This window comes from Candida albicans, chromosome 2 (assembly GCF_000182965.3).
Source record: "Candida albicans SC5314 chromosome 2, complete sequence".
Lineage (NCBI taxonomy): Eukaryota > Fungi > Ascomycota > Pichiomycetes > Serinales > Debaryomycetaceae > Candida > Candida albicans.
This window is the reverse complement of record NC_032090.1, coordinates 697,738-724,715: the sequence shown is the minus strand read 5'-3', so window position 1 is coordinate 724,715 and position 26,978 is coordinate 697,738. Positions and strand designations below refer to the sequence as shown.

Below are 26,978 nucleotides of genomic sequence, written 5' to 3'. Positions count from 1 at the left end.
TTATTATTGAACAAATCGTATGATTAACGGAAAAAACCTGCATACAATTTTTTTTCTCGATTCTCTCTCTCATTTGTATAGTGTTCTATTGTATAGTATTATGTAATTTGAACCAATCATTGGCAATAAATTGTTCATTAGTACTGAGAAAATGCACACCATCAAGAAACAAACAGGAATCTACAATACTAAAAAAAATGAAGAGATTAAAAAAGTAAAGTAAAAAGTATGGAAGAAAAAAACAGAAAAATTTCAATACAAAAAAAAAAATATAACCATATTTGAAAATACCATTCTTCAACTCAACTTAAAACCATTTACAGATTATTCCAAATCTTTTCCCATTCAAGTATCATTTGAATAAATTATAACTTTGGAAAGAAAAAAAAAAAAAGCAAAGCCACGGAAATTGAATAATTATCACTGTTTTTATTAGTTCACATTACATCTTCATTTATCGTTGTATCTATTCCTATATCAAATGTTTTCCGCTACTGTCCGTTCTGCTTTGAGATCAAGATTATCTGCTCAAGTCCCAAGAGCTTCTAACACTTTAAGAGCTGTCACTATCTCTAAACCATTGACTTCACAAATCAGATCTTATTCTTCAAACCATCACGAAGAAACTTTTGAAGAATTCACTGCTAGGTATGTTATTGAATAACTAAAACAATATTTTCTTCTTTTAGGGAAAAACAACTTATACTAACCAGAATAATTATAGATTTGAAAAAGAATTTGAAAATGCTTACGATTTATTCGAAGTTCAAAGAATTTTAAACAACTGTTTTGCTTACGATTTGGTTCCAGCTCCAGCTGTAATTGAAAAAGCTTTACAAGCATGCAGAAGAGTTAACGATTATCCAACTGCCGTTAGAACTTTTGAAGCTTTGAAATTCAAAGTTGAGACTCCAGAACAATACCAAGCTTATTTGGAAGAATTAAAGGACATTAGAAAAGAATTGGGTATTGATTTGAAAGAAGATTTATATACTGAAGATAAAATCTAAAATCTGGATGAAGAACCCATTAATGAATAAAGATAATTATATATATCGCCCTTTTCTCCCCAAAAGAGCACAGCGACTCGATATGAATTTTTAGCATTTACAGTATTGTTTTTGTTTAGTTTTTTTTTTAAGTTTAAAATCAATTCACTTTATACTTTAACTCTAATAGTTTTGCTCTAAATATTGCATGGAATCAGGCTCTATGTGATGCCACTATATTCTGTGGGAAATCAAGAGTATTAAATTCCATAATGTAGAAACAAATAAGTCTCTTTCACTTAGATTTAGCTGTAGAAAAACATACATCATTCAAAGCCTTTGCAAACACACTTTCAGATTACAGTTGGCATCAGGACAACGTAGGCTATCTTTTGCTCTATTTCCTAATAATTTACGTACAGCATTTCTCTGTAATTCTAGAACAATCGTTGAATTTCCTTCTCGCTCATAATGTTGTTGTTGTGATATTTGAACCTCTAACTATTTTTAACTGTGATTTTCTCACACAACTTTACCGCACTAATTTCTCTCTTTCCTCTTGTTCCTACTAAGAAAAAATACCAAGATCTGTTACTTTCTACTTACTAATACATGTTCTAAACATACACATCCAAATATAATGGGAGTATACATACCACCACCGAACGACAAAGATGACGGAGATAAAAAGAAACAGGATACCAACTCCAACACCAACCAACCAACCCCCCCCTCATCATCATCACCGTCAGGTTCTACAACTATATATATCCCAAACCCAGCTTCCTCAATTCCACGAAATCCCAAAGTTGGTTTAATATGGGGCCCATTAACTCCAGCATCTGATAATTTGCCTGCATTATACTCGATGATCGGTTTACAATTTGTAATTGGTTGTGGGTTTTTCAAATACGCCCGAACCTTATCTCGACTTCGACCAATTGGTGGGTTCCAACAACAACCTCATGCTCACATGGCTCCAAAATTGGTACGTACTGGTCCCATTTGGAAAATTGCCTTGAGTGTGATTACTGGATCCGCGTTATCATTTGGAAGTGGATTGGAATTGTGTCGAGTGACATTACCGTATGATCCATGGTATGATGAAGCACAACACTATCGACGCATGGCAGTAAAGAATGGCGATAAACCAAGTTCATGGTTTGGAGCATATAGATATTATAAACCAATGGATTTTAAAACTTGGATAGACAAAGTTGGTGATTGGATTGAAAATGTCGAAAAGGAAATAAAAATCGATGATCCAGCAAATTTTGCCAATCTATCATTGGAATTAGGAAAGAATAGCAATGTAATCAATGTTCAACGTCAACCTCAAACAAGTGGAGGGATATTAAACAAGTTGAATAATAAGGGGAAATACTTGGAAATTTACACCAAGTTGAATGAAAATAATACGAAAAGATGGGAGAAACTTTTACATGAAGATTTGAATGAAGTGACAGAATTGAATAAGGCTCCAAGATTAGATTTGATACTAGAAGGGAAATCTGATTTGATCAACCCAGAATTTACAAAATCTGCCATAATCTTGGGGAACCATACTATGGATGACGATGATCAGTTTGAAATGGTGTGGTTGAATTTCGAGCCATGGGATGAATTGAAACTAGATACAGAATATGATATTCGTCTTGTTCCAAGCTATGCAGGTGCCACTGAAGAAATAGAAAACGAGGATCAAGAGTCTCCTCTCACTGACAACGTGGTGGCGAAACAGACCTAATAATAAATAGTTTATGTATACTTTGTATATTCTGCTTATTTACAAGTCAACTATTAAAGTAGTTTACGGATATATGTATACCTACAATAAGGAAAAAAAAAACCTAAACGTCTTTTGTGGATTTCTGTATCAAATCATCAGCCCAACCCAAAGCACCAAATTCACCTTGTTTCAAAGCTGGTTTATTATACAATTCTAAATGTTTTCTCCATTGAATATCTGCTGGATCCTGATCAGGTTCAATCCATTCAAACCCATCACCCCCTGTCATCCAATAAGCTTGAAACGTAACTTTATTCAAATCATCTTTCAATTGCAACAATCTAATCTTATTACCATCCCTATCAACCCCGGGTTTCAATCCTCTCATACTATCTCTATCATCAGGTGGTCTTCTACATAATTCCTCAATAATATCAGGATTGCTTTCACCTTGGTTCAATTCACGGTCAGCTTCAATAATTTTCGAACTAAATAACATTTCATCAGCATGTTTAAACCAATGAGTATAAAAAGTCCCCTTTTGCCAGGTCAAATAATCACCCCCAGCATTTATTAAAGTACGACCCAATTTGACTATAGAGATAAAAAAACTTGAATTGATCAAATATGTCAAAATAATCGAATTGATAGCTCCTATGCTTTGCCAACTTTGTGATATCACTCCGGCATCAATCAAACTAGAAACCCCCAATTTTGTAAATAAAGTAACTATAATCGCGGTTGAAATGAGTTTGATAACTCCAGATTTTAAAATTTGGTTCATATGATTAATATAATTTTCATGACCGACAGTTAAGTCAGTCAATTTGATTGCTTTCATGAATTCAGCATTGAAAATTGCATTTCTTAATGGGATCAACGCCACTTCTTTACTGATAACATCAGTGGGATTGGATTTATAATAATGTTTGATAACCTTGATATTTAAAGAACTAGGTAAATTCAATATCAATATGTCATGTAATAATTTGGATGAGAATTTCCTGTCATCGTCGTTTTTGAATATTGTATTGATAATAGAAATTGATTGTTTTGTTAATTTTGAAGTATCATTAATTTGATCTTGAATAGGATAATTATTCTGTAAATTTTTGATTCCATTCATTGCTTCCAATATATCTGATTCAGAAGAATTGGACGTTATTGTTGATTTGACTTTTTCAAGTAATGTATTGTAATCATGAATATATGCAAACAAAGAAGAACTTGAAGGGGATGCTCTGGTGTTGTTGTTTGTGTTGAAATTCAAGCGGGTAATAGAAAACAGTCTAATACCCACCATACGGGGGTTCCACCTTATTGGTCTTAGCATTATTTGAATGTAAGTTTTTGATGGTTGTAATTGTATTAGAAAAAACATTAAAGGGTTGGCCAAAAAAAAAAGTCGATGATTTACAAAAATGGAAACATTCCCACTCACTCATATCTAGTTGAAGCAAAATATACTATACAATCTACGATTTTGAACATATACAACAAAATATATTAATTGGTACACTTTCTGATGCAGATAAAACTTCTGTCTCATTTTAAAAACACCAAGAACGTAATATTTAAGCATCCAGAATTCATTACTACATCATATTGATTGGACATTAGTAATAAATAGCTATTCTAGAATATTGAACACATGCCCCACAGGGTCTAATCGTTTTCGTAAAATATATCTAATTGTAACGTGTATTTAACCTTATATACCCAAAGAACCGCCAATAAAACCTATGCAAATAGAAACGAATACAAGAACAGAGTTAGTTGAATATACACCTGCGGCATTAGCTTGACTAGCATTAGAACCAGAACCCAGTGCTTGAGCGGAACCTTGCGAGGTTGCACTACTACTTGGTTTCAAAGTTCTAGAGGTGACAAATGTAAGACCTTTAGTGGTATCATCGATAGTAGCAGCACCATTACCCCCGGCAGCAGCAGCAGCAGTAGTAGTAGTGGAATCTTCCAAGCTTGCACCAGATGCACCAGATGCGACAGATGTTCCAGTAGCACCTGCAGTAGCAGCACCACTTGAGTGGGTGGCCAAAAAGTTTTGTAATTGTGCCTGGTTCATAGTAACTGTCAATGAATATATTGACAACTCGGAGGGGTTCATAGTAGCAGGATTTGCTGCCACAGCAGTATCTGAAGTGACGGCAGTTGTCGCAGTAGTTTTAGCTGTACCTGTAGTAACTCCAGTTGTCTTTGCTGTACCTGTAGTAGTTCCTTTAGTAGTCAAAGTGTCAGCAGCAGCAGCAGCAGCGGCAGCAGTATTTGTAGTGGCAGCGGTATTGGCTTTAGCTGTGGTGGCAGTAGTTGCAGCAGCAGCAGCAGCACCTGCTGGAGTGGTGGTTGTCACAGCAGCAGCATCAGCGGCAGCGGGGACAGCGTCTGCCGCTAAACATGATGTGAGAACAAAACTCAATAAAATGATACCTCTCATGACTGGTAGTAGTAAGTTTAAATAAACGAATGAAATGTTGGTGGGACAAAGTTTTACTGGTGAAAAAAAGGGGGCTGTTGAGTCTGTATTTTTTTGGCTTTTGTTTTTTTGTTTTTATTTTTAGGTGTTTCATGAACAAAGATAATCACCACACAATAGAAATTATTAGGGGATCAAAGAAAACAAAAAGTTTTTTTTTTGCGCGCATCACAAAATACATCACCATTTATTTTTAAACTTCGCGATTTCTCGACCAACAAATCGCTATTTTTCGAACTTGTCGTGGTACAAGAATCATTCTCGAAATACGACAATACAATTTAAAGCTCTGGAAAAAGTTAATCATGACATTAAACAATAAGTTACATACTATACACTCAGTTCTTCCGTTTCTTTTTTCTTTTCTCCATCTTTGAAGCACAATCAGGACAATACCAAATTTCGTCATCTTTAGGAGGTGATGTGATCCCAACACAACTCCAATGAAACCATTCATACTTACAGTCTTCATTATCACAACCAATCATTTCACCAAATGAAACACGTTGACAAAAACAATATAGATTATTATCAGCATCTTCGCCGTTTGGACCATTTGCATCTGCTGCACTATTTATGCTCATTGCTACATTTCCATTGAACGCCAATGATCCTCCCTCATACGGTAGAGGATCCTCTATCTCTTCTGACCGGAGTCGCTTCACCTGTCTTGAAGCAGAGGATGACTGAGCCAGAGAAGAGGACGCCCCTTTAACACTAAGTTTCTTCTTTTGGATCTTTTTCACTGTTTCTGCCACTGGAGTTGCCGATGATCCATTCCTAGGCGTTGGTGTGGCAGAGGCACTATCAGAAAAGCCATTAAGTGATTTTGCGTATTCGTCTTTAGATACTTCAGTTAGCTCGATGGGGTGTTCTAAAGGAGGCAACAATTCATCTCTTTCTAGCTTGGCAATGTCTGTCTCAAAATGATATAGATGTTTCGATATCAAAAACAATGCAGTGTTAGCCAATAGAATTTTCTCTTTCTGTAGTTTCTGCACAAGCTTCATATCTTCTTCGATCTTGGAATACAACTGGTCTTCCTTTGGATGTTTAGTTAGTGTCCCATTTGTTCGTATAAATTTATGAAGTTGATGGTCACGAGTTTGGTATCGTTTCCTTGCTTCTGAGACTTGTACATCTTTGCTTTTGATTTCCTCTAATAAATGCCTCACTTCAAGTGGTAGATTAGATAAATCCTGTGTGTATTTCTCAAGTACAGTTGATGTATCCATGTTGACTTGGTTTGAATTTGCTAAAATTGTACCTTGTTGTGGTTTGTTGGAACACTTCTTTTGGCCAAACATTTTTTTTTTACTTTAAAGTAACTCTTTTTTTTTTTCGTTATTGTCTGTGCTACGTCAATCACCCACCACCTTTTTCCATCATTATAGTATATCTTTTCAATGTCACAGGATATATTTAAACAAAGAATCGAGGATGAGAATATTGAAGACACAACTACCAAGGATTCATTATTCAGGTTCTTTTGTGACCAAGAGTTGGAAGAGTCTCACGGTCACGAGCTCATTGATCAAATAGTAAAGATTTCTCGTAATCCCCCATATTCAAAGATTTTATATCAATTATTAATGGAGTATCCTGACCAATTTATTAAACGCCTTGAAATTATGAATGACCAAGCGGCTATTATAATTACCAATATTTTAGGTATTAATAGCGAATCTGAAGAGATAATGCAAAAGTTGTATTCCAGCTTAAGATGGATCATGAAGTCACGTGTTAATTTGCCATTCTACTTACAGGTATATAGCTCTTTGGTAACTCATTCTGAAGTCACAAATCCAGAGCATCTAAACCTATTTTTAACATTTGTGGACGGACAAAATGAAGATGTTCACCGTGGAGTTTTGGTGTTGGTTATACAGAACTTGCAACTACAAAAAACGAAAACATTAAACGTAATATCAGAGTATCTAGAAATAATTATGGATGAAAACGAACTCAGTTACGGCAGCTTTGTTAATTTTGTATCTGTTCAAACCATGTGTTTCCCTATTATCCCCGAAATATGTGCCACCATTTACCAGGATGACAAAACAAGAAACCACTTGTTGCAACGCATAAACAGCATTATCAAGGGTGAGGACATTCCTTTAGCTTTGCCTACTTTGAAATTGATTACAGCCTCATGCATTATTGAGAATTGTCGAAATTACACTGTTTCCAACTTTCTCAAGTTCCTAACACAGGGGTGTAAAATCAGTAATAGCAAAATCCAAGTTGTTTCAAGTGTAACTATCAGTAAACTATTGAAATTACTCGAAGTTGAAAAGAAGGATTCTGAGATAAGTGTTATACACTTAGCTGAAATTTTGATAAATTATTTCAAGCATGCCAAAGTTTTAGATGAATACGTGGAATACTCCGTAGAGGGGTTGATGTATTTGTCATTGTACTGGAAGGTCAGAGAATTAATTAGAATGGATGTAAACTTAATCAAACTATTTCTTGCAAAGCTCAAAGAGACATCAACAGATTCCACCAATATTAATACGTCATTTCAATATGGAGTGTTGTCAATTTTCTCAAATTTGACAAAAACAAGAGATACCAATGACAAAGAATCAAATTCAAACACTAGAAATCGTTTAAAAACAGCAGCAAGTCCTAAATATGGATCCAATAACGAACAAGAAAACCAAGAAGGCATTACTTTATTTAACCGAGAACTACTTAACGATAACAAAATTGTATCCACTATAGCCTCGTTAAAGTCTTATAAATCAGGTTCAAATAATTCACTTTCTGAAGTAATCAAAATTATATACCACTTGTCATCAGATCAAAGGAAACAGGTCCGAATCGAATTGGTCAAACAAGGTGCATTGACTATAGTGTTAAATTATTTAATTAATTTCAGTGAAATGAAACGCCACGGAAACTTAATAAGAGTCCTTCCTAAACCACAAGACGAAATAGTTCAACAGTGTCGTACTTACGCTAATAGGTCGTTGGCAAGAATGTTGATTGTTGTTGATCCTCAAACTGCGTTTTCCAAGTACGATTCACGAGTTGCTATACCATTTCTAAAGGAATTGTTGGGTCCAGATATATCCCAATATCAGGGAGGTGATACCGATTCTTATCTTCACGACATGTCATTATTGGATCATTTTGAATGCTTACTAGCATTAACCAATATAGCAGCCACAGCCAAACCAGAGCTTAAGCATTACATGGTTACACAACTATTTGATTCGTATTTAGATAACTTTATTATTTCAGAAGATTCGAAAATTCGAAAAGCAACTTGGGAATTGATAGCAAACTTGAGCACAGAAGTTCCTCTTTTAGTGAAATTCTTTAACTGGGATGCCGAAGCTGCCAGAAAGCGATTCGGCTTATCGATGCAATTGCTTCAATCAGGGGAAGTGAGTTTACAGGCAACCATTGCTATTTTCTTGTTGCATTCTACAGATATTGATCCACTAGCAGCACAGATTGTGTCTGACGACAATAAATTCAATACTTTCATTGACATAATAACGGACATTTTTTCGACTCAATTGAGTGAAAAAAGTTTGATTTTACCAATGGAATACGTGCTATTAAATTTAGCAATTGCTGCTGGAAATCATTCTAAAACGAATTTCTCCACTTTAGCTTCAAATACAAAATTGAAAGATTGTTGCCGAGATATACTTCGATCCGGAGGGGAAGAAGAACGAGAAGTAATAATGGAGGTAATCAAAACTTGTCAGTTTAAATAGATTTAGTGTGCCATGGTTTCTGTTTTATTTCTTTATTTATTATTTCTAATACTTTTAGTGTTTATTTTTTTTTAAAAGTGTATATATCTTTGCGCTAAGGTTTCATTGCCATGTTCGACATTTGAAACCAATTGTCTAATGCTTTGCGACGACTTATCACTATCTATTTTGACACGAATAGCCTTATGTAGACTTGTTAAATATTCAGCGAAACTTGGCCCGTTGACAGTCTTTACAGCATTTCCTAGCTCGTCCTCCATCAACAACTCTTTGAATAAAAATTCAGCGGGATCAATGGTTTTGCGAATTATGTAAACACCAGTATAGTTTGGATAAGAAACCCCATTAATCTGTTGCTGAAAGTATTTAACAACGCAACGAGTTTGCTGAGAGATTTCAGTAGACAATTCTGGCAACTCATCCATCATTGGGTTTATGTTCTTAATATCATCAACATCACTTCCAAATAAATCTTTCAAAAGCATTGGATTCGTGTCAGGATCAATCCAAAGATAAACACGCTCACCATTACAAAGAATGTAAATACCACGATCCAAATTTCTAATAGTCAAATCCTTGTACAATGGTAATTTTGCAAATCCAGTAGTCTCATCAAGAATACCATCTTCTGGCTGCAAAGAATGCAACTCTACCAATGCTGGATATAGATGATACATCAATCTTTCGATAGGCATTGTTAACATTTGATACATGTCTGCCATTCGAGCATCTGCAGTTAAACCGGCAGACGCACGCATTACTGTGCTTTTAAGGAACGACAACATGTACAATGGCAAATGCTTCAAAGAATCAGGGAACAACATTTTATTTGATAAAGTTTTGGCACGATTATGCCCAAACTCATTCATCGCACGATAATGAGTAAAAATATCTACCAATTTGTTGTTGATCGATTCACGTAATTCAAGCAATGATTGTTGACCAACAAAAGATAGTGTATCTCTCACAATTGTTGTCACAACTGCATTTTCATCAGTAAAATGGAATACATCTTCTAAACTCTTGCTCACAGCTAGTACCAAGTTTATCACTCTTACTTTTCTTACACCGTTTGGATCAGTGTACAAAAGGGCAGCCTGAAAATGACAATCCAATTTAGGACTTAATTTTCCGTCATATTCAAGCAAAATCGTAAATGTCAGGTCCTCGCTTAATACCGGGATTACAGGGTCTTGAATATTTCCAACTATACTAGTGTCACTAATAGATGACGAAGTCCCATAGTATTGTGTAACTTGCAATCCGTTAGAACACCGCAATTTCAATTGACCTTGATAACCACTGATGTTTTTCACAGAATTATAGATCTTGGCAGTCAAGGCTCTACCATCTCTTTCAAAATCAAAATTGGCCCAACGAGTGATTTCTCCACCTGTGACAGACGCTAACCAGCCAACATTAGAAAGATCGACAGGTGTATGTGACACCACATGAACATCAAGACCAACACTTTTTTCAATAAATTCTCTTGCCAAGAGTTTGTAATATTCGTTATCAGCCGAGAACAATTTTTTCTCAACTTCAGGAGCAGCTGTTCTCCCAATAGTTTTGTTATCTTTATATTTCAACCCGCCAGGCCCCCAAGATGGCAAATTACTTAATAACGAAATAATTTTCCCACCGCCAAACAAATCTAAACACATACTTGCTGTACGACAAGCAGCAGAAAAACATGGTTCCGAATCAGAAACTCTATCCTGTGAAGCCAAGTTCTCAATATAGTTCAATGCATCTTCGATGACAAATCTACTCTCTTCAGGGTCCACAAACAACCCTTCACTGAATGGAACAAAGGGGTCTTCCAAATCGGGAGATACAGAAATCTGAGTTGTTTCCAATGATGAAGACAAGTTAAAGAAATGAATTCGTTTATCAAATGCTATAATAGCCACTTTTGTCTTGTATGACCGATCATGATTGCATCCATTGGTAGCATCTTCACTAGAGTTATTGTAGCTAAATAAAGTAGCACGGATAGCATCTGTAATCAAAATAGGCAAGTTCTGCTTCATGCTGTTTTCAGTAATATCAATCAAATAAACAATATGTAATGGGTTTGAATCCTTTTCTGGTCCGCCAAAGTTATACTCTTTAGGCACCACAATATCATACACCCCTTTATGCAATTCTGGTCGAACAAATTTATCGACTCTATACCCACGCCCATCCAAAATCGAAGCGTATTCTGAAGGAACAACATTATTAGCAAACTGACATATATTACAAACAAACCTTTGATTATGTGTGAATTGCATGGAAGGGTTGACGTAAGCCCGACAACGATGACATCTGATAGGGCCAATGCTTAATGGATCTTCTGGGGTATTGTTTGGATCATTCATACTAAAGTCGACGGTTTGAACTTTTTCTTCTGTCAGTAATAAGGGGGCAAATGGTCTTACAGTAATCGACATTGGTAATTTTGTTGCCAGTCTTAATTGTTCTGACTCGGGGACATAATACATTGTTGATCTCATGAATTTAGACAGGGCGTTCCCTTGATCTATTGCATGGAATTGTGTTCCTGCCTCAGGAGGCACTGTATCTGTAAATGTTTGAAATGACTTATAGGTTCCCTGAGCATCAGGAGTGTTGTATTCTCGTTGTGAATCGAGTCTATGTTCTTGCAAAGATAAGTCGTGATTTTGATGGAAATTCCTAGAATCCTGTAAAACTGTTTGGTCAAGTTCAGTTGAATTAGAAGCTGTTGCAAATTGCAGATGGTGGTGATCTTGTGCTTGTGACACAAGAGGAGATTGTTGAAACTGGCCAGTTGAATTCACTACGGGCGAGCCATAAACTGAAGCATAGTTTTGAGGATATCCTGCAACAATAGGTGATGACGGAAAAGCAGGAGTAGAGCTAGTTGTCGGGATTGGACTATTGAACTCGGTATGAAAAGCTCTTACAGGACGCCTTGACTTCTTTTTGGAAGAATGTTGTTGTTGTTGTTGTGCACTTAATGATTGTGGTTGATCCAAATTTAATGCATGTAAGTTTTCACTCAATTCGTTGCCATTAATTGCTGTATTGGCACCATTGTCCAGCCGCTCAGTATATGACTGTTGGTACTGGTTATGAGACATCGTGGAAAGCAAACACTGTGATAATACTTTATGGTATTGATAGTGGTGAGTATGTGATTAGATATTATGTATGCAAAATTTTTTCTTCTTCCCACTAGTTTCTTTACTTCCGTTTTGCATATAAGAGACACGCCAATGATCTTTACTTTCTGGCAGTACGAGTAGAGTTACGCCAGTTCATGTTTATATATTTGACAGTCTACTAGGTATTGTATATTCTTTTTAAATCTTATTACTACTTGGAAAAATAGTTCGTCTGTACAATTGAACGACAAAGAGATCATCAATCACTAGGAGTATATACTTAACTGTTTAGCCAAAGATCTCTCTAAGCCAAATATACGTTAAACATTAGTAAAAGAGTACACATAGAAAGAGAGACTTCAGCGTCAGCAATACTTAGCTTCAAAAAAGCAAGTACTGGTCATGACGAGACGCTATTTTTAATGGCTGTGACTGACTTCCAGAAACGAATTGTCTGATATTATTTTTTTGAAAATTTTCTTGTTCGCACGACCACTGAAAGTAAGATAATATCGTATTTATACAGAAAGATCGAAACACTTGATTTTAATTTATATCGGGTTTTGTTAGGACAGCAGATCGAAAAAGTAATAATACCAACTATTTCACAACCCCGGTAAGCGAACCACATATTTAACTTATTGCTCCCATTTTTCCAGATCAGTCTTTATTGGCAGAAACACGGGCTTGAAAAAACTAACTGCATAAACAGTTTGGCATTTTTCTGGCGATAACAACTATAAAACGAAGAACAGATGGGCTGTTCTATATACCACCTAAATACTGGGGTCATATCTCTCTTGGACTATTTCAATAAAACATGGGTGAATCAACTGACTGCTATTCTACCGGCGTATTACATTACTAATTGCTCAGTGGAAGATATGTTACTGTACAATAATATCACTTCCGATCCCAAATACTTAGCCTTTGATTATTCTCCATACAACAAGCGTGACAACGGTGATACATACGTAGCATTACTATTTGTGCTATCGGGGTCTTGTGTTTCCATGTGGATGCTATCCTTATTGCTATATTTATCTCCGAAATACAAGCGGAAACCGCTTTTAACTCAACTAGCAACAGTTTTTTATGCTATAATTACGACATTCTTTTTGAACAAGCTTACGCGAGCATCTGAGAAACAGTATTACGAAGATGTCTTGGATATTGTGGAACTACATACTATTCTATACAATAATGTGGAGTATCGTGTGTTGATAATCATTTTCCAAGTGCTCCTATTGCTATCGTGGTTCCAAATAATACAGAAACTAGCAAAGCAAAAATATAAGCGCATTATTGCAATTGTTACCGGTGTTTTGATGGCAGCATTTTCTGGTTGTTTCATCTACTATCAAGTGGAATATAATACAGAGGGGAGAATTCACATGGAAAATATTTCAGGCTTGTATCTTCGATGGAAGGTTGTTAGGAGTGTTATGAAATTGATTTTGGTACTCTGGTTTGCCGGTAACTTGTTGTATTACACAACAGTTGTAAAAAATCCTCGCAAGATATGCTATTGCAAGAAATTATTACCATTAGCCATTTTTAATTGGTTTCTTCTCATTTTGCACATTATTTTGGGCATTCTACACATCAGCTTATTTGAAGATAATTGGCTAGTACGAACATGGATGGTTTTAATACCATATTTAATTGAGGCCATATTGATAACAACAGTTTGGGAATGGATCTTTAATATCTGGGTAATTGAGAAAAGAATTGAGTTAATGGGTGTTCTAGGTAGAAGAATCAGCATTGACGATGTTTTAAGCATCCAACTGCTTCGAGGGAACAATACTAGAAAAGGTGAAAAAACTTTTACAAAAAATGGGTCATCCAGTGACTCAGGCGGTTTTCATGGCCGGAGTGGTACGCGGAAGCCAATGGCCAAGTTCCAGAATTGGATTATGAACAGACCTAAAAGAGTGACTACCGAGTCCGAAATATTATCCAACAATGATATAAATGAACTTAAAGAATTCTCAACGTTTAGCAATAGCTCGTCAAATAATGATCCCAGTCAGAGAAATTCAAACAGCCAATTACAGAATCAAACACAACAAGTTAATACCATGCAACGAAACAATGACCAGATACTACAACAGCATAATAATTTACATCTACAAAATCTTGATACAGATTCAGCTGCCTCTTCTAGTCAACTGCAAGCTTTAGCTTTACACACAGAAGATGACGATGTCGAGTACGACGATGAGTATGTGGATGATTATGAAATTTGGGACGACGATGAGGATGAAGAAGAAGAAGAAGAAATTTCACATCATCAAAGAGTATCATCGACCCACTTGGTAGGTTCTACTGTGGAGGAAAACGACATGCACTTGGGGTCTAGCAATAATAGGCATGGCTCAGGTGATCATATGGATTTGCCACCTGCTTTTCAACCACATCCTGGATTTGAAGCTGGGGATTATTGGAACGACCGAAAGGAAGGCTAGCAAAACAGTAGCTATTAATCAAGTTTAAATTAATTGCAAGTTCATTACAGTGGGTTTACGCTTTACACTTTTTATGATCAACTATTGCAGCGGGGTTTAAGATACATATATGCTCACTTTCAATGCGTTTAGTTTAGGCTCCATTCTTTCAATAGAAATGTAAACAACTTTCATCATTATAGGTCCTGAAGCAAAGTATAGAATTATTTGTATAGCTTTTTGTTTTTCACCAATCAGAGTGCTTTGTCGAGACCGCAAGAATCAAACCCCATCCCCTTCTCCCTTCAAACTCAGGCTACAAACTTTAGAAGAAAATTGGTAGCGCGGGCCCAAAATTTTTTTTCTTCGAGAATTTTCGTAGAAGGTTCTACAATTTTCGATTCCGCGATTCCGGAGAAAGCGTATGGGAGGAGGCATGACTTCTCCATAGTTGTTAATTCATCCCTTACTATTAATTCAATCCCAATAGCAAATCCTCATATTTGCCATCTTTCTTCATTATTTTCCAGATATCAAACACATAATATATAAACCTGGTCTTAACCACACATACTGTTAATCTTTTTTTTTTCCAAAAGTATACATACTTTCACTCTAAATATTATATTGCACTTAAATTCCGTTTTAGAGATTAACTACACGACAACTTTTTCAAACAATGTTATCATCTAGAATACCAAAAGGTAAATTATTAAAACAAACTTCTGCCACAAGCTACTTGAATCTAGCTAAAAGTATGCCAATAACAACTGCTAGATACAGACCCAACCAGTATTATGCAAATGAATTAGCTAAACTTAATGTATTTACCATTCACAACATACCTTCACCATGCTTTTCACAAGTTAGAAATTTCCACCTGTCATTTCCCAGGAAACTTCAAATGCAACAGACCGAACAGGGTGACAATCGACCAGCGTTAGAGAAGTTTGGTTCTGATTTGACCCAGTTGGCCAAAGAAGGCAAGTTGGATCCAGTTATTGGGAGAGATCACGAAATCCGCCGTACCATTCAAATATTATCACGTCGAACAAAGAATAATCCCGTCTTGATTGGTAATGCCGGTACTGGTAAAACTGCAGTAATGGAGGGTTTGGCACAAAGAATTATTCGTGGTGAAGTTCCCGATTCAATGAAAGACAAACAAATTATTACTTTAGATTTGGCTGGTATCATTAGTGGAGCTAAGTATCGTGGGGATTTCGAAAGTAAACTCAAATCAATATTGAAAGAAGTCGAGGAAAAGAATGGCAAGGTTATCTTGTTTATTGATGAGTTCCATTTATTGATGGGTTTAGGTAAAGCCGAGGGATCAATCGACGCTTCAAATTTGTTGAAGCCTGCCTTGGCAAGAGGTAAATTGTCGATGTGTGGAGCAACTACCATCGAAGAGTATAGAAAATATGTGGAAAAAGATGCTGCTTTAGCCAGAAGATTTTCTCCTGTCACTGTGAATGAACCTACTGTTGAAGATACCATATCAATTTTGCGAGGTTTAAAGGAACGTTATGAAGTTCACCATGGGGTTCGTATCATGGACTCAGCATTAGTCACTGCTGCATTATATTCCAATAGATATATAACAGACAGATTTTTGCCAGATAAAGCCATTGATTTAGTTGATGAAGCAAGTTCAACATTGCGGTTGCAACATGAATCTCGACCAGATGCAATTGCAACTTTGGACCGTCAAATAATGACTATTGAAATTGAATTAGAATCTTTGCGGAAAGAAGAGGATCAACTTTCTATTGATAGAAAACACAAATTGGAAAAGGAATTGGAGGTGAAGAAAAGTGAGTTGAAGGAATTAACAGACCAATGGGAGTCAGAAAAGCGTGCAATCGATGCAGTGAAAAACGCAAAGTCTGAGTTAGAGAAAGCAAAATACGAGTTGGAACAGGCTACAAGAGAAGGAGATTACGCCAGGGCTTCCAGAATCCAGTATGCTAGTATTCCTGAATTACAAGACAAGATCCAAGAGTTGAGCAAAAATGAACTTGCTGCCAAATCATCGAATCTTTTGCATGACTCTGTGACGTCCGAGGATATTGCCGGTGTTATATCAAAGATGACGGGGATCCCTGTGAACAATTTGTTGAAAGGTGAGAAGGACAAGTTGTTAGATATGAATATACTTTTACGCCAATCAGTTGTTGGGCAGGACGAAGCCATTGATGCAGTCTCCGATGCAGTCAGATTGCAACGTGCAGGTTTGACCAGTGAGAATCGTCCAATTGCATCCTTTATGTTTTTGGGTCCTACTGGTACAGGAAAAACGGAAGGGGGGAAATCATTAGCACAATTCTTGTTTAACGATAAGAACGCTGTGGTTAGATTCGATATGTCTGAGTTCCAAGAAAAGCATACCATTTCGAGATTGATAGGTTCTCCTCCTGGGTACGTGGGATACGAAGAAAGTGGTGAGTTGACTGAAGCTGTTAGAAGAAAACCATATTCGGTAGTCTTATTTGATGAGTTTGAGAAAGCACACCCAGATCTTTCCAAATTATTATTACAAGTATTGGATGAAGGTTCGTTAACAGATTCTCATGGTAAAAAGATTGATTTCAAGAATACAATTATTGTAATGACATCCAACATTGGCCAAGAGATTTTGCTTGCTGATAAAAACACCTATGAGGATGGTCATATCAACAGCGAAGTCAAACTGCAAGTTTTAGAAAATTTGAGACACCATTATGCTCCAGAATTTTTGAACCGTATTGATGATATCGTGGTCTTTAACAGATTGTCAAAGACAGCTTTGAAAGAAATTTTAGACATCCGTTTGAGAGAAATCGGTGATCGTTTGGTCGACAAACGTATTATATTACAATTAACTGATGAAGCAAAAACATTGTTGTGCGACATGGGCTATGATCCAACTTATGGTGCTCGTCCACTTAATAGAGTATTGAGAAAGAAATTGTTAGATCCATTGGCTATGCGTTTGATCAAGGGACAAGTTCAAGAGAATGAAACTGTCAAAGTAGAAGTAAAAGATCACAAAATTTACGTTGTTCCAAACCACAGTGAAGGGACGGTTATTGAAAAGGAAGAAGACTATTTTAAAGAAGATAAGGATGACAATTAACATTTTTAAGAAACAAAAACCTAAATAGGCAGATTTTTTTTTAACTGAATAAACATTTTGTATTTAAAGATATATGTATATAGTTTAATAATAGCCAAATTATTTGAAAACAAAATGATGCTGATTAGTATGCGTATATTTCTATTTGCATTCTTTTTACAAAACTCTTCCAACTGTAGCACCAGAGGAAACTTTTGTCTCCACTTTTCTCAACGAAGCGCCACCAGTGATTTGACCTAACAATGCACCAATATTTGGTGCACCTGAAGCCTGTTGAGATGATGAAGTGTTATTTGGGGCAGCAGGAGGTGGAGGTGGAGGTGGTGGCGGTGGCATTGAATCTGGTAATGCAGGTACAGTACTTGGTACAGAAGGAGGAGGTGGTGGAGGTGGAATAGAATCTGGCACAGGTGGTGCTTCATTCGAAAATTGTGGAGGAGGGGGCGGTGGAGGCGGAATAGAGTTTGGAGCAGGTGGTGCGTCAACTGGTATTGGTGGGGCCTGACTGAAAGACAGTTCGTTCTCGCCAGCAAAACCCGAAGGACCTGAATCTGTTTTTCCATTATCATCATTTGACAAAGGAGTAGAAGCCACTTGTTTTGCGTTTTCATGCTCCTGTTCTGAAACCTTTTCTGCATCATTATTCAAACTTGAGCTTGAAGTTGTTGGTGGTTGGGGCATACCACCAAATAACAAACTAGCTAATTTTGCTGCACCGGCTCTGTTTGGCGATTCTTCCTCTGATTCTTCCTCCTCGGAATCGCTCCATCCACCACTACTAGCAACACCACGCTGAGAGGCTCTTTGAGCTTCGGCTTTGTGTGGATCAATCTTGGTTTCTTGACTCGTTGATTTGAAGAAAGGATTAGTGCCTGTATTGGTTACTGTCAGGTTTTGAGATGTATTGTTATTCATTTTCGAGAAAGGATTACTCTCATGAGGATGATAAGACTGCTTTGCTGTGTCGGTAGATGTTGGTTGCGATACCGTATTCACATTTTCAGTTGCAGTTTCTTGCTGCGGAATCACGTTGGAATTAGCATTACTACTTTGGGCTCTCAGAACATGAACACTTGTAACTTGCTTTGCCTCCTCTTCCTCTTCATCTTGGCTTTCTTCCATCTCTCGTTTCTTCATTTCCTCCATTTCTTTTTTAATTTTTGCCAATCTTTCCTCCTTTGCCTTTTGTTTCCGCAATTTTCTTTCCCTTTCACGAGCTTCCATTTCCTGCTTTTGTTTCAAAATAGCTTTGTACTCCTCATCATCATCATCACCAGAAGTATCATCATTTGTATTTGAGACAACATTTTGAGAACCAACACTGTTAGTATCAGCCTTTGAATTTGGTTGTTCAGCGGGTTCTCGGTTCTTGGAAACTGGTTGAGAATCAGGTTTTGGTTTTTGTACCTCAACTTCATTGGCGTTTCTTGTGACCAGTTTAACTTCACTATCTGGAACAGGAGAATGATTGCTGACCGATTTAGACTCAACAGGTGGTTTCTGTTCAGTCGACTTGCTTTTCCTAGTAATACCAAGCTTAGCCAACCTTTCATTCATTCTTTTCTCAGCCTGCTGTTTAATATAAGCAGCCCTTTCTTCAGGAGTAGCATAAGCTGATTTTGCGGCTCCAGAATCCGACACTAAAGAAGCGTTAGTTTGTTGCTTAGCCAATGGTTCTCGTGTTTGTTCTTGTTTTTGGGATTTAGCAATATTACGTCTTTGTTCTTTGGAAAACGCTTCTAACTCTTTCACAAACTTGGCTACTTCAGAAGAAATACCCTTTCCTTGTTCCCATTTTTCATGTCCAACATCCTCCGTAACGGACGAGCTCAATTTAGCGGCACATTCATCTTCCATTGTTTTGATACCGGCAGCAATATCTTGAATCATCTCTGATTGACGAGATGCTTCATCTTGCGCCTTTTCTGTAGCTTGCTTCAATTCCAAATCCAAATCAGAGTTCCCTCCAGTTGATTTACCAGTTAATGCAGCCATTCTTTGCTTTAACTTTTGACGAGATTGATATTTGATTCTATCGTAATCTGTCACTTCTCCATTTGGACCAGTTCCTTGAATTTGCAGCTCATCATCTTCTGGATTCCACGATGGGTTTTTCTTCAACAATTCTAATTTGAACACTTCTGCTTTTTTCCTGGAGATTTCTTGGTTAACTTTGTGTATATCAGATATCAACCTAGGGACTACATCCCTTGTCAAGTGGTCCAACGTAGCCAATAGCTTGTTACGTTCGTCAGATGAAGGACCATCATTCCCTCTTTCGTCCAACTTGGTTTGCACTGCCATGATTTCCTTCTTCAAGTTTTCAATAATTTGTTTTTCGTGCATCGAGGAACTTGATCTCGAATAATTATTAGCTTGATCCTCAGTATCTAAAGCATCTAACAAGATTCGTTTCTCATGAATCAACTTTTTCATATCCTCAATAGATAAATCGTAGTCGGATGAAGACTTCACACTTGATTTGTGCGACTCATCAGATGTACTTTTCCTTCTATGACGAACATTAGAAACATATCCAAAATTGTTATCATCATTTTTGAATCTAGTACCGTCTGGCTTGGATTGTGGTTTAGGTGGCTTTGTAGGCTTATTATTAACACCCCCTTTTAATGAATTTTTCAATGAATCCATGGTGTCTTTCAATGTTCTGTCAGCTGGAGGAATCAACTCAGGAGGTAGTCTCAATGGTATATCATAGCCATTCAATCTTCTATAGATAAGGTGCATCGCAACAGCAAATTGATTTTTGTTCAATTTCCCAGTATCATCTGTATCTACTAACGTCCAAATACTTTCCAAGTCAGATCTACTTAAACCTGATTTTGTAAACACATTCAATGCTACGTTTGAATCAACATATCCCTTCTTTTGGTTGTCCCAGGCTTGGAATAGACCATCATATATTTGCTTTTCTTGTTTAGTAATTGCCCAAGTTACATTCTCTTTCAATTTGTTGTCCATAGCACTATGCAAATTGGATGTTGGCAATTGGTTGTTTGGTAAAAAATGCTGTTGCATTGCATTTAAACCAGGAATGCCACCTGTTGGCATAGAAACAAATCCCCATTCACCAGGTCTACCGGTGGGCTGTGCTTGCAATGAGCCAGTTGGTTGGGCCTGCATTGGACCCGTTCTCTGGGAAACGAGTTGAGGCTGCTGAAAAGATGTTTGTGGCACAAAGCCGCCGGTAGGTTGAGATTGAACTTGCGGGAAGCCACCAGTTCTTTGTTGTTGTAGCTGCTGGCCCTGGCCCTGGGGTGGGCCTTGATAGCCAGTAAGTTGTTGAGGTAATCCACCAGTCCTTTGTTGTTGTAAACTTTGTTGGTTAAACCCAGTGGTTTGAGGATTCAAAGGCCCGGTTTTTTGAGCTGGAATCAAACCAGCAGTCTGTTGTGGTTGTAAAGGAATCAACGTACCACCACCTGTCCTTTGAGCAGTCAATCCCGCGGCATTTCCAAATGTAGTTGAAGGCATTGGCACTCCACCTGTTGCCTGCGAAACCAATCCCTGTCCACCAAAACCAGTGACTTGAGGTTGAAATGATGTCATTGGTGGAGCCAGTTGGTTTTGCAAATATCCAGTCGATTGAGGGGCCAACCAATCAGACTCCTTTTTAGGAGCAAAATTTGCAAATGGCGTGTTGGCTAAAATTTTCGATGGATCATCTGGAACAGTAAAGTTGATTTGATCAACAAAACTTCTCACTTCATTTAACCACTTTTCTGGAAGTATACCTGGCAATGGTTCGCCTCTTTTAGCCATGCTACATAAATGCAAACTCAAAGCAAATTCAGGAAATAATAAGGACCCGGTTTTATCTATATCAGACAAATTCCAAATTTCGGCTAAAGTCACCGCAGATAACCCAGATCTCAATAAAATGCCACTGGCTGAATCACCACTGATGGATTGCTCACCCTTCGGAACTGCAGTTCTGAACAAATGTTCAAATTTCTTTTGATCTTCTGCAGATATAAACGATAATCTGATACTTGGAATTTTCAACTCGCTATTTTCTGTTACAATTGGTGCAGTTCCACCGAATCCTGTAGGCTGTGTTTGAATGTAGCCCGTTTGCTGTGGTTGCATGGTTTGCTGTTGTGAAAATCCAGTTTGCTGTGGTGCCATACCACTACCACCACTGGTCTGAAAATTTGATCCATACAAATTAGGTTGTTGGGGAACAAATCCAGTTGCCTGAGGATACATTGGTTGTTGGTTGAATTGGGGTTGCTGAGGCATTTGGTAATTATTGTAGCCATATCCAGTCTGTTGTTGGGGATTGTACCCCATACCTTGTTGTTGCTGTTGATACGGGTTATACATCACTCAATGCTGATTAATTACGATAGATTGGCAAACAAGTATATCGAACACACAAAAGTTTAAGGTAAATTAATTGTTGGCGGAATCAAAGAAAAATGAAAGTCAACGAGAAAAATGAAGATCAGTCGTCCAGTACGAAAGAAAAATTAAATTGAGCAAACAGAGAAAAAAGAAATTGGGCGAAGCACACCAAAGAAACAATAATTTGGTTCGGGAAACGAAGGATAAACGTGACACAAACATAATTATGATACTCCTATTCACATTATACACAATTTCTACAACTTAGCTCATATGTTCAACACTTCATCCCAAAAGTCTATTTCCAATAAGGTTACTCTATTAAAGATTCGAACTAATTCTTCGATTCTTTTATCATTTGGAGGCATTGATTTAACCAACAGCTGTAAGGCCTTCCTTCCTTCTGATTCCGCATGAGTATACCAATCTGACGTGTAATCGTCTAACCATGATTGATACACTGCAGCTTGTTCATTGTCGACGACTCCATCATTTTGCAGACGTTTACGTATTTTTTGACCCATAACAGCAGCTTCGGCATACCCATGCAAACAAGGAGCAAGAGCAACTTTGACACCCAAAAAGTCCTCTCTCTTACCAACTTCAAGTAAGTAATTGCAATACGCCATACAAGCTGGACCAGGTGATAATTCTAAGTCCAAATCTATGTCAGTTTCATAGTCGATATTGTATGTGGTTGCAAGTTTCTGTTTATGTCGTTCTATTTCTTCCACAATTTCCGCAATAATTGTTGCTTGTGCGTGTGTTTGTTGATATGTTGGAGCCAATGAAGCAGCAAGACCGTGTACTTGAGCATAGTTTACAAGATAATGGTAATCCTGCTTAAGAAAATACAAAAACTTATTAAATGGAAGATTGTTTTCAGCTAGATCTTTGACAAATTTGTGTTCGGTGTAGTTTTTCCAATTATTGTTCACATCTGGATGATTAATAAGATAATCCAAGAATTCACCGGACTGGTTCAAAAATGTTGTCGGCATACTGTTGGATGTTTTGATAACAGAACTAGCAACATGGGCAGGAGTCACTGTATGGTTTAATGGGCTATTACCGAATCCTAACTTATTTGCCAGACTGATCATTCCTCGATGGATGAAATCGATTGATATTAAAATTGAATCTTCCAACAGCAAACCCTTGGCAACATTAGCAGAAATAGCCGAAGCTAAAGTACACCCACTACCATGATTATCGTTGGAATCAATATACGCAGATTGAAAAACCGTAACTCTCTCCAGCTCGCTTTCATATAATATGTCTCTAATCTGGGCATTACTGTGGTTATAATTTGTTACAGGTTTATTATTTTTAGTAAATGGTATATGCCCACCTTTAACGAGTATATTTTTGCATCCTAAAGACTTTTGTAGTGATATTACAAACTCGATAAAGTCATTCATTGAATTTATGGTTATTTTTCTTTCAGTCCCATCAGTCAACTCATACAATGCCATAGCTTCTGGAAAATTAGGTGTTACCAAAAACGCCTGATTCATCAATTTATCAACACATAATTTCATGCCATTATCGTCTGATAGTTTAGACCCCGAAGTGCTAATCATGACAGGATCGACAATCAACTTCACTTTATATTCGTTTATTTTGGGCATTTGATCAATTAATTCGGCAATTGCTTCGTTTGTGAGCATTCCTGTCTTGATTACCTTCAAGGGTGCAGTATCTGGTGTATATGCATACAACATATCCTCTAAATTAGCAGCCAAGATTTCCTTTGCCAATTTCTGTCCAGTTTTATCAAATCTTCGAACACCTGTTGTATTCTGAGCAGTCAAAGCTGTTATACATGTCAATCCATAAACACCAAACGCACTAAATGTTTTCAAATCAGCTTCAATCCCAGCGCCTCCAGAAGAGTCGCTACCAGCAATTGTCATGACTGCATTAAGGTCTACTTTGGAAAGTGACAGGGAAGATTCTTTTAGCTGAATAATTTTGGTTTCCATGGTCATTATACTTTTATTCAATTGCAGATTCTAAAAACGAGGTAAAAAGAAATAGTTTTGAAAATTTTCCAAATAAAGAAAAAACATACAAATAGAGAGATATTTTTCTCATAAAGCAAGCGTATTCAATTTTATAATAACAACCGATATCAATTTATCAATAGTGGAACTAGTAATTGCGCTATGATTGTCTATTTCTGTATGTGGTACAGCAAGAGTCTGGGCATAAACATTTTTTTTTATGCGCATAGCGATCCTTATGCTCTTACGTCGCAGAATTTGCATCCAGCAGTTTTCTGTGCAACCCATTATAATATTTCACCAAATTCTTCTCTGATTGTAAGGCATCTTCTCTAAATGCTACTCTAATATCAGGAACATTAGTCTTCTCAATATCATTTCCTTCGACACCACCTTTCATATAGTTTTTACCTAACCAATGTTTTTTAATATTTGCCTCCCATCCACTCTGTAAACACGAGTTTCTGGCTAATTCACACATGTCGACACCAGATAACTTGTAAATTTGTGCTGCAACCGAATACTCTTCTATCAATGGTTCTTTTGTGTATGAAAACTGTAATGGGTCATCTGTCGACAAAGATACATTCAAACCTTTTTTAAAGAAGTTGTAGAAAGGATTTTTATCATATGTCAAAAATAAAGCATTGTTAGAAAGTGGTGACATGGCCAATCCAATTTGGTCTAAGTAATACAAGTATTGAATGAATGGCACCTTTCTCAATAAAATACCGTGCGAAATACCGTATGAAGTCAAAAATGCACTGATTAAATGTTCTGGATCACCAGCTTCTCCACAATGTGGTCTCAACACAAATGTGTTCATGTTATTTTTCAATCTCAAATTGTTCAAGCTAGCAATATTTGCATAAAGATAGTATAAATAATAGGAATAAGGCGGGTTAGAAATCGAGTTCCATTCACTTGCTGGAGGGTACTTGCGTGATTGTATTGGCTTTTCAGATTTGGATTCGTCATCAACAGAGTCAAAACCAACTACTCTTTGCAAAAAGACGTATAGCTTTGGGTGTGATCTTGGATTGAGTGAGACCTCAAACAATGGCTCGAAAACATTTTTCATAATATCGAGAAAAGATCTAACATTGCCATTCTTCTTATAAATGTCATACAATCTTGGCACTTGTATTAACCATCTAACATTATGACTGAATAATTTGTTATCAATCACCCAAGCGGCTAATTTATCCCACTCGTGGATAGATCTACCATAAATGGAAATTCTCAACTCATTCATCTGGTATTTAGAGCTTTCCAAATCTTCCATAACCTGCTGGGTTATTTCCGCCAAATATTTCCCATCAACAAAATTGTCTGTCTTCAAAAATATTTCTCTCAATCTGGATTCACCAATTGGGTTATACTTTAAATTGAATTTATCAAATCTATGGAAGGTATCGGTGTGGGCATGCATATCCAAGGTGTCAATTGATAAATCGTACGCTGTTAAATTCAACGATTTAAATACTTCTGCCAATGTCAAAATCTTCCCATCTCTGAAAATAACTTGCTTATCTGGTTCTGTTTTCAACTTGTATTTAATGAAACGTAACAAATGCTTCTGGTTCATACAAGCAGAGTGATGGATATGTGTATCAACCTTACGTACATTGTAAAAGTCCCTGTGTGGGTTACGTTTGGATTGCTTTGTTTCTTCAAACTCGTTTAACAAGTAATACATGTTCCATTTGGCCTCCAAATATTGCAATCTCTTGTATGCAAAAGATTTGGAAGGACCATCAGAAGATATTTTCGAAATGGTATTCAAGTCCGAGTAGTAGTCATGTAAATTGGGAATCTTGACCAATTTTTTATCTGTCTTTTTGTCATGCACTTGGTATACATCTTCGTCATCAAGGGCAAAATAATAAGGACTATCGCTAATATGTGGAATTTCACACTTGCTAAAGTCAAATTCCTCTTCTTCATCATTGTCGGATTCTCTAGGTAATTGGTTGAATCGATTCTTGGATTTATATGTAGGTTTTGGAGGTGGTGGATAGATATTCCAATCTGGTTGGTTTTTAGGATTAAGCAGTTCTGGTGTTTGTAACGATAAATCTAGATATTTCTGTCTAAAATCTAAACATTTTTTCACATTTTGGTAGAATTCAATTAGCTCATCCGAAGGGTATTCGTCTGGCAAGGCATTGGGGTCTGTAGCAAAATTCTGACCAAACTTATTTTGGGGGATTGCTGGATTGAAATTGTTTAATCTTTGTGGCATGTCAATAATAGATGATCTACGTTTAACTGAAGTTAGTTTAGGTGACACAGGTGAAAATGTTTGGACTTGATTATGATTGTTGTTATTGCTGCCACTATTGTGCAATGCTTCAAAAGCCTTCACTTTCAAATCATGATCCTTCATAAACCTGTCTTCAGAAACTGAAAAATGTGCTGAGTTGAAAGATTTTGGCAATTCGTCCTCATCGCTGTCTTGATGGAAATGGTGTTGATAATCTTCATCTTCATCTGACATAGAGTACAACACGTTTTCATTGTCATCCAATTGTTGAGAGTTTTCCAACAGCATACTTAAAGTTGATTTCTTCCCCGTCATGGTATGTGTGTGATGCTGAATTACAATAAGAAAACCAGAGATAAAACCACCAGAATCAAAGAAAGAAGAAAAAAAAAAGGAAAGGGTGAAACGAAAAAAAAAAAGTTTTTGGTTGCTACTATAGCCACTTGGTATTTTAACTTTTCTTTATGTGATGATCCAATGTATGGAAAAAACCAAAAGGGGGGAAGAGATAGAAAGTAGTGGAAAAACAATAAAATAGAAGAATTGCCGAAGAAAAGAAACAGCAAACATATTTGATGAGGAACTCTATAATACCCATAAATTAGGGCAGCATCTGCAATCTAAATGCACTTCTTTGTATCCGTAAATAACTTAGAAATTTAATATGGGGGGTGGTGGTGTACATCTGTGGTGACA

At 36.8% G+C, this 26,978-nt stretch overlaps 12 protein-coding genes across 12 annotated transcripts; 5 read left to right on the top strand and 7 right to left on the bottom strand. All coding sequences in view use genetic code 12, as the record gives it.

The window, feature by feature from the left end:
• Nucleotides 1-481: 481 nt before the first annotated feature.
• COX6 (cytochrome c oxidase subunit VI) lies at nucleotides 482-1,010 on the top strand (the record flags this gene model as incomplete). Its single annotated transcript, XM_019475215.1, has 2 exons — nucleotides 482-648; nucleotides 725-1,010. 2 exons carry the CDS (start codon nucleotides 482-484, stop codon nucleotides 1,008-1,010), a joined length of 453 nt encoding a protein of 150 aa, XP_019330760.1.
• Nucleotides 1,011-1,629: 619 nt separating this feature from the next.
• On the top strand, nucleotides 1,630-2,736 carry CAALFM_C203460CA (uncharacterized protein; the record flags this gene model as incomplete). Its single annotated transcript, XM_715904.1, has 1 exon — nucleotides 1,630-2,736. One exon carries the CDS (start codon nucleotides 1,630-1,632, stop codon nucleotides 2,734-2,736), a length of 1,107 nt encoding a protein of 368 aa, XP_720997.1.
• A 103-nt stretch (nucleotides 2,737-2,839) lies between these two features.
• CAALFM_C203450WA (uncharacterized protein) lies at nucleotides 2,840-4,099 on the bottom strand (the record flags this gene model as incomplete). Its single annotated transcript, XM_715905.2, has 1 exon — nucleotides 2,840-4,099. The coding sequence occupies one exon, from the start codon at nucleotides 4,097-4,099 to the stop codon at nucleotides 2,840-2,842; it is 1,260 nt and encodes a 419-aa protein (XP_720998.2).
• Nucleotides 4,100-4,429: 330 nt separating this feature from the next.
• PGA33 (Pga33p) lies at nucleotides 4,430-5,170 on the bottom strand (the record flags this gene model as incomplete). The annotated part of the gene is made up of 1 exon (XM_715906.1): nucleotides 4,430-5,170. One exon carries the CDS (start codon nucleotides 5,168-5,170, stop codon nucleotides 4,430-4,432), a length of 741 nt encoding a protein of 246 aa, XP_720999.1.
• Nucleotides 5,171-5,547: 377 nt separating this feature from the next.
• NBN1 (histone acetyltransferase) lies at nucleotides 5,548-6,444 on the bottom strand (the record flags this gene model as incomplete). The annotated part of the gene is made up of 1 exon (XM_715908.2): nucleotides 5,548-6,444. The coding sequence occupies one exon, from the start codon at nucleotides 6,442-6,444 to the stop codon at nucleotides 5,548-5,550; it is 897 nt and encodes a 298-aa protein (XP_721001.2).
• A 171-nt stretch (nucleotides 6,445-6,615) lies between these two features.
• Nucleotides 6,616-8,943, top strand: CAALFM_C203420CA (uncharacterized protein; the record flags this gene model as incomplete). The annotated part of the gene is made up of 1 exon (XM_715909.2): nucleotides 6,616-8,943. One exon carries the CDS (start codon nucleotides 6,616-6,618, stop codon nucleotides 8,941-8,943), a length of 2,328 nt encoding a protein of 775 aa, XP_721002.2.
• A 71-nt stretch (nucleotides 8,944-9,014) lies between these two features.
• Nucleotides 9,015-12,050, bottom strand: CAALFM_C203410WA (uncharacterized protein; the record flags this gene model as incomplete). Its single annotated transcript, XM_715910.2, has 1 exon — nucleotides 9,015-12,050. The coding sequence occupies one exon, from the start codon at nucleotides 12,048-12,050 to the stop codon at nucleotides 9,015-9,017; it is 3,036 nt and encodes a 1,011-aa protein (XP_721003.2).
• A 779-nt stretch (nucleotides 12,051-12,829) lies between these two features.
• DFG16 (Dfg16p) lies at nucleotides 12,830-14,545 on the top strand (the record flags this gene model as incomplete). The annotated part of the gene is made up of 1 exon (XM_715911.2): nucleotides 12,830-14,545. The coding sequence occupies one exon, from the start codon at nucleotides 12,830-12,832 to the stop codon at nucleotides 14,543-14,545; it is 1,716 nt and encodes a 571-aa protein (XP_721004.1).
• Nucleotides 14,546-15,203: 658 nt separating this feature from the next.
• On the top strand, nucleotides 15,204-17,642 carry HSP78 (chaperone ATPase; the record flags this gene model as incomplete). The annotated part of the gene is made up of 1 exon (XM_715912.2): nucleotides 15,204-17,642. One exon carries the CDS (start codon nucleotides 15,204-15,206, stop codon nucleotides 17,640-17,642), a length of 2,439 nt encoding a protein of 812 aa, XP_721005.2.
• A 156-nt stretch (nucleotides 17,643-17,798) lies between these two features.
• Nucleotides 17,799-21,989, bottom strand: PAN1 (Pan1p; the record flags this gene model as incomplete). The annotated part of the gene is made up of 1 exon (XM_715916.2): nucleotides 17,799-21,989. The coding sequence occupies one exon, from the start codon at nucleotides 21,987-21,989 to the stop codon at nucleotides 17,799-17,801; it is 4,191 nt and encodes a 1,396-aa protein (XP_721009.2).
• Nucleotides 21,990-22,279: 290 nt separating this feature from the next.
• On the bottom strand, nucleotides 22,280-23,926 carry THI20 (trifunctional hydroxymethylpyrimidine kinase/phosphomethylpyrimidine kinase/thiaminase; the record flags this gene model as incomplete). Its single annotated transcript, XM_715917.2, has 1 exon — nucleotides 22,280-23,926. One exon carries the CDS (start codon nucleotides 23,924-23,926, stop codon nucleotides 22,280-22,282), a length of 1,647 nt encoding a protein of 548 aa, XP_721010.2.
• Nucleotides 23,927-24,260: 334 nt separating this feature from the next.
• On the bottom strand, nucleotides 24,261-26,597 carry CAALFM_C203360WA (AMP deaminase; the record flags this gene model as incomplete). The annotated part of the gene is made up of 1 exon (XM_715919.2): nucleotides 24,261-26,597. The coding sequence occupies one exon, from the start codon at nucleotides 26,595-26,597 to the stop codon at nucleotides 24,261-24,263; it is 2,337 nt and encodes a 778-aa protein (XP_721012.1).
• Between the last annotated feature and the right edge of the window lie 381 nt (nucleotides 26,598-26,978).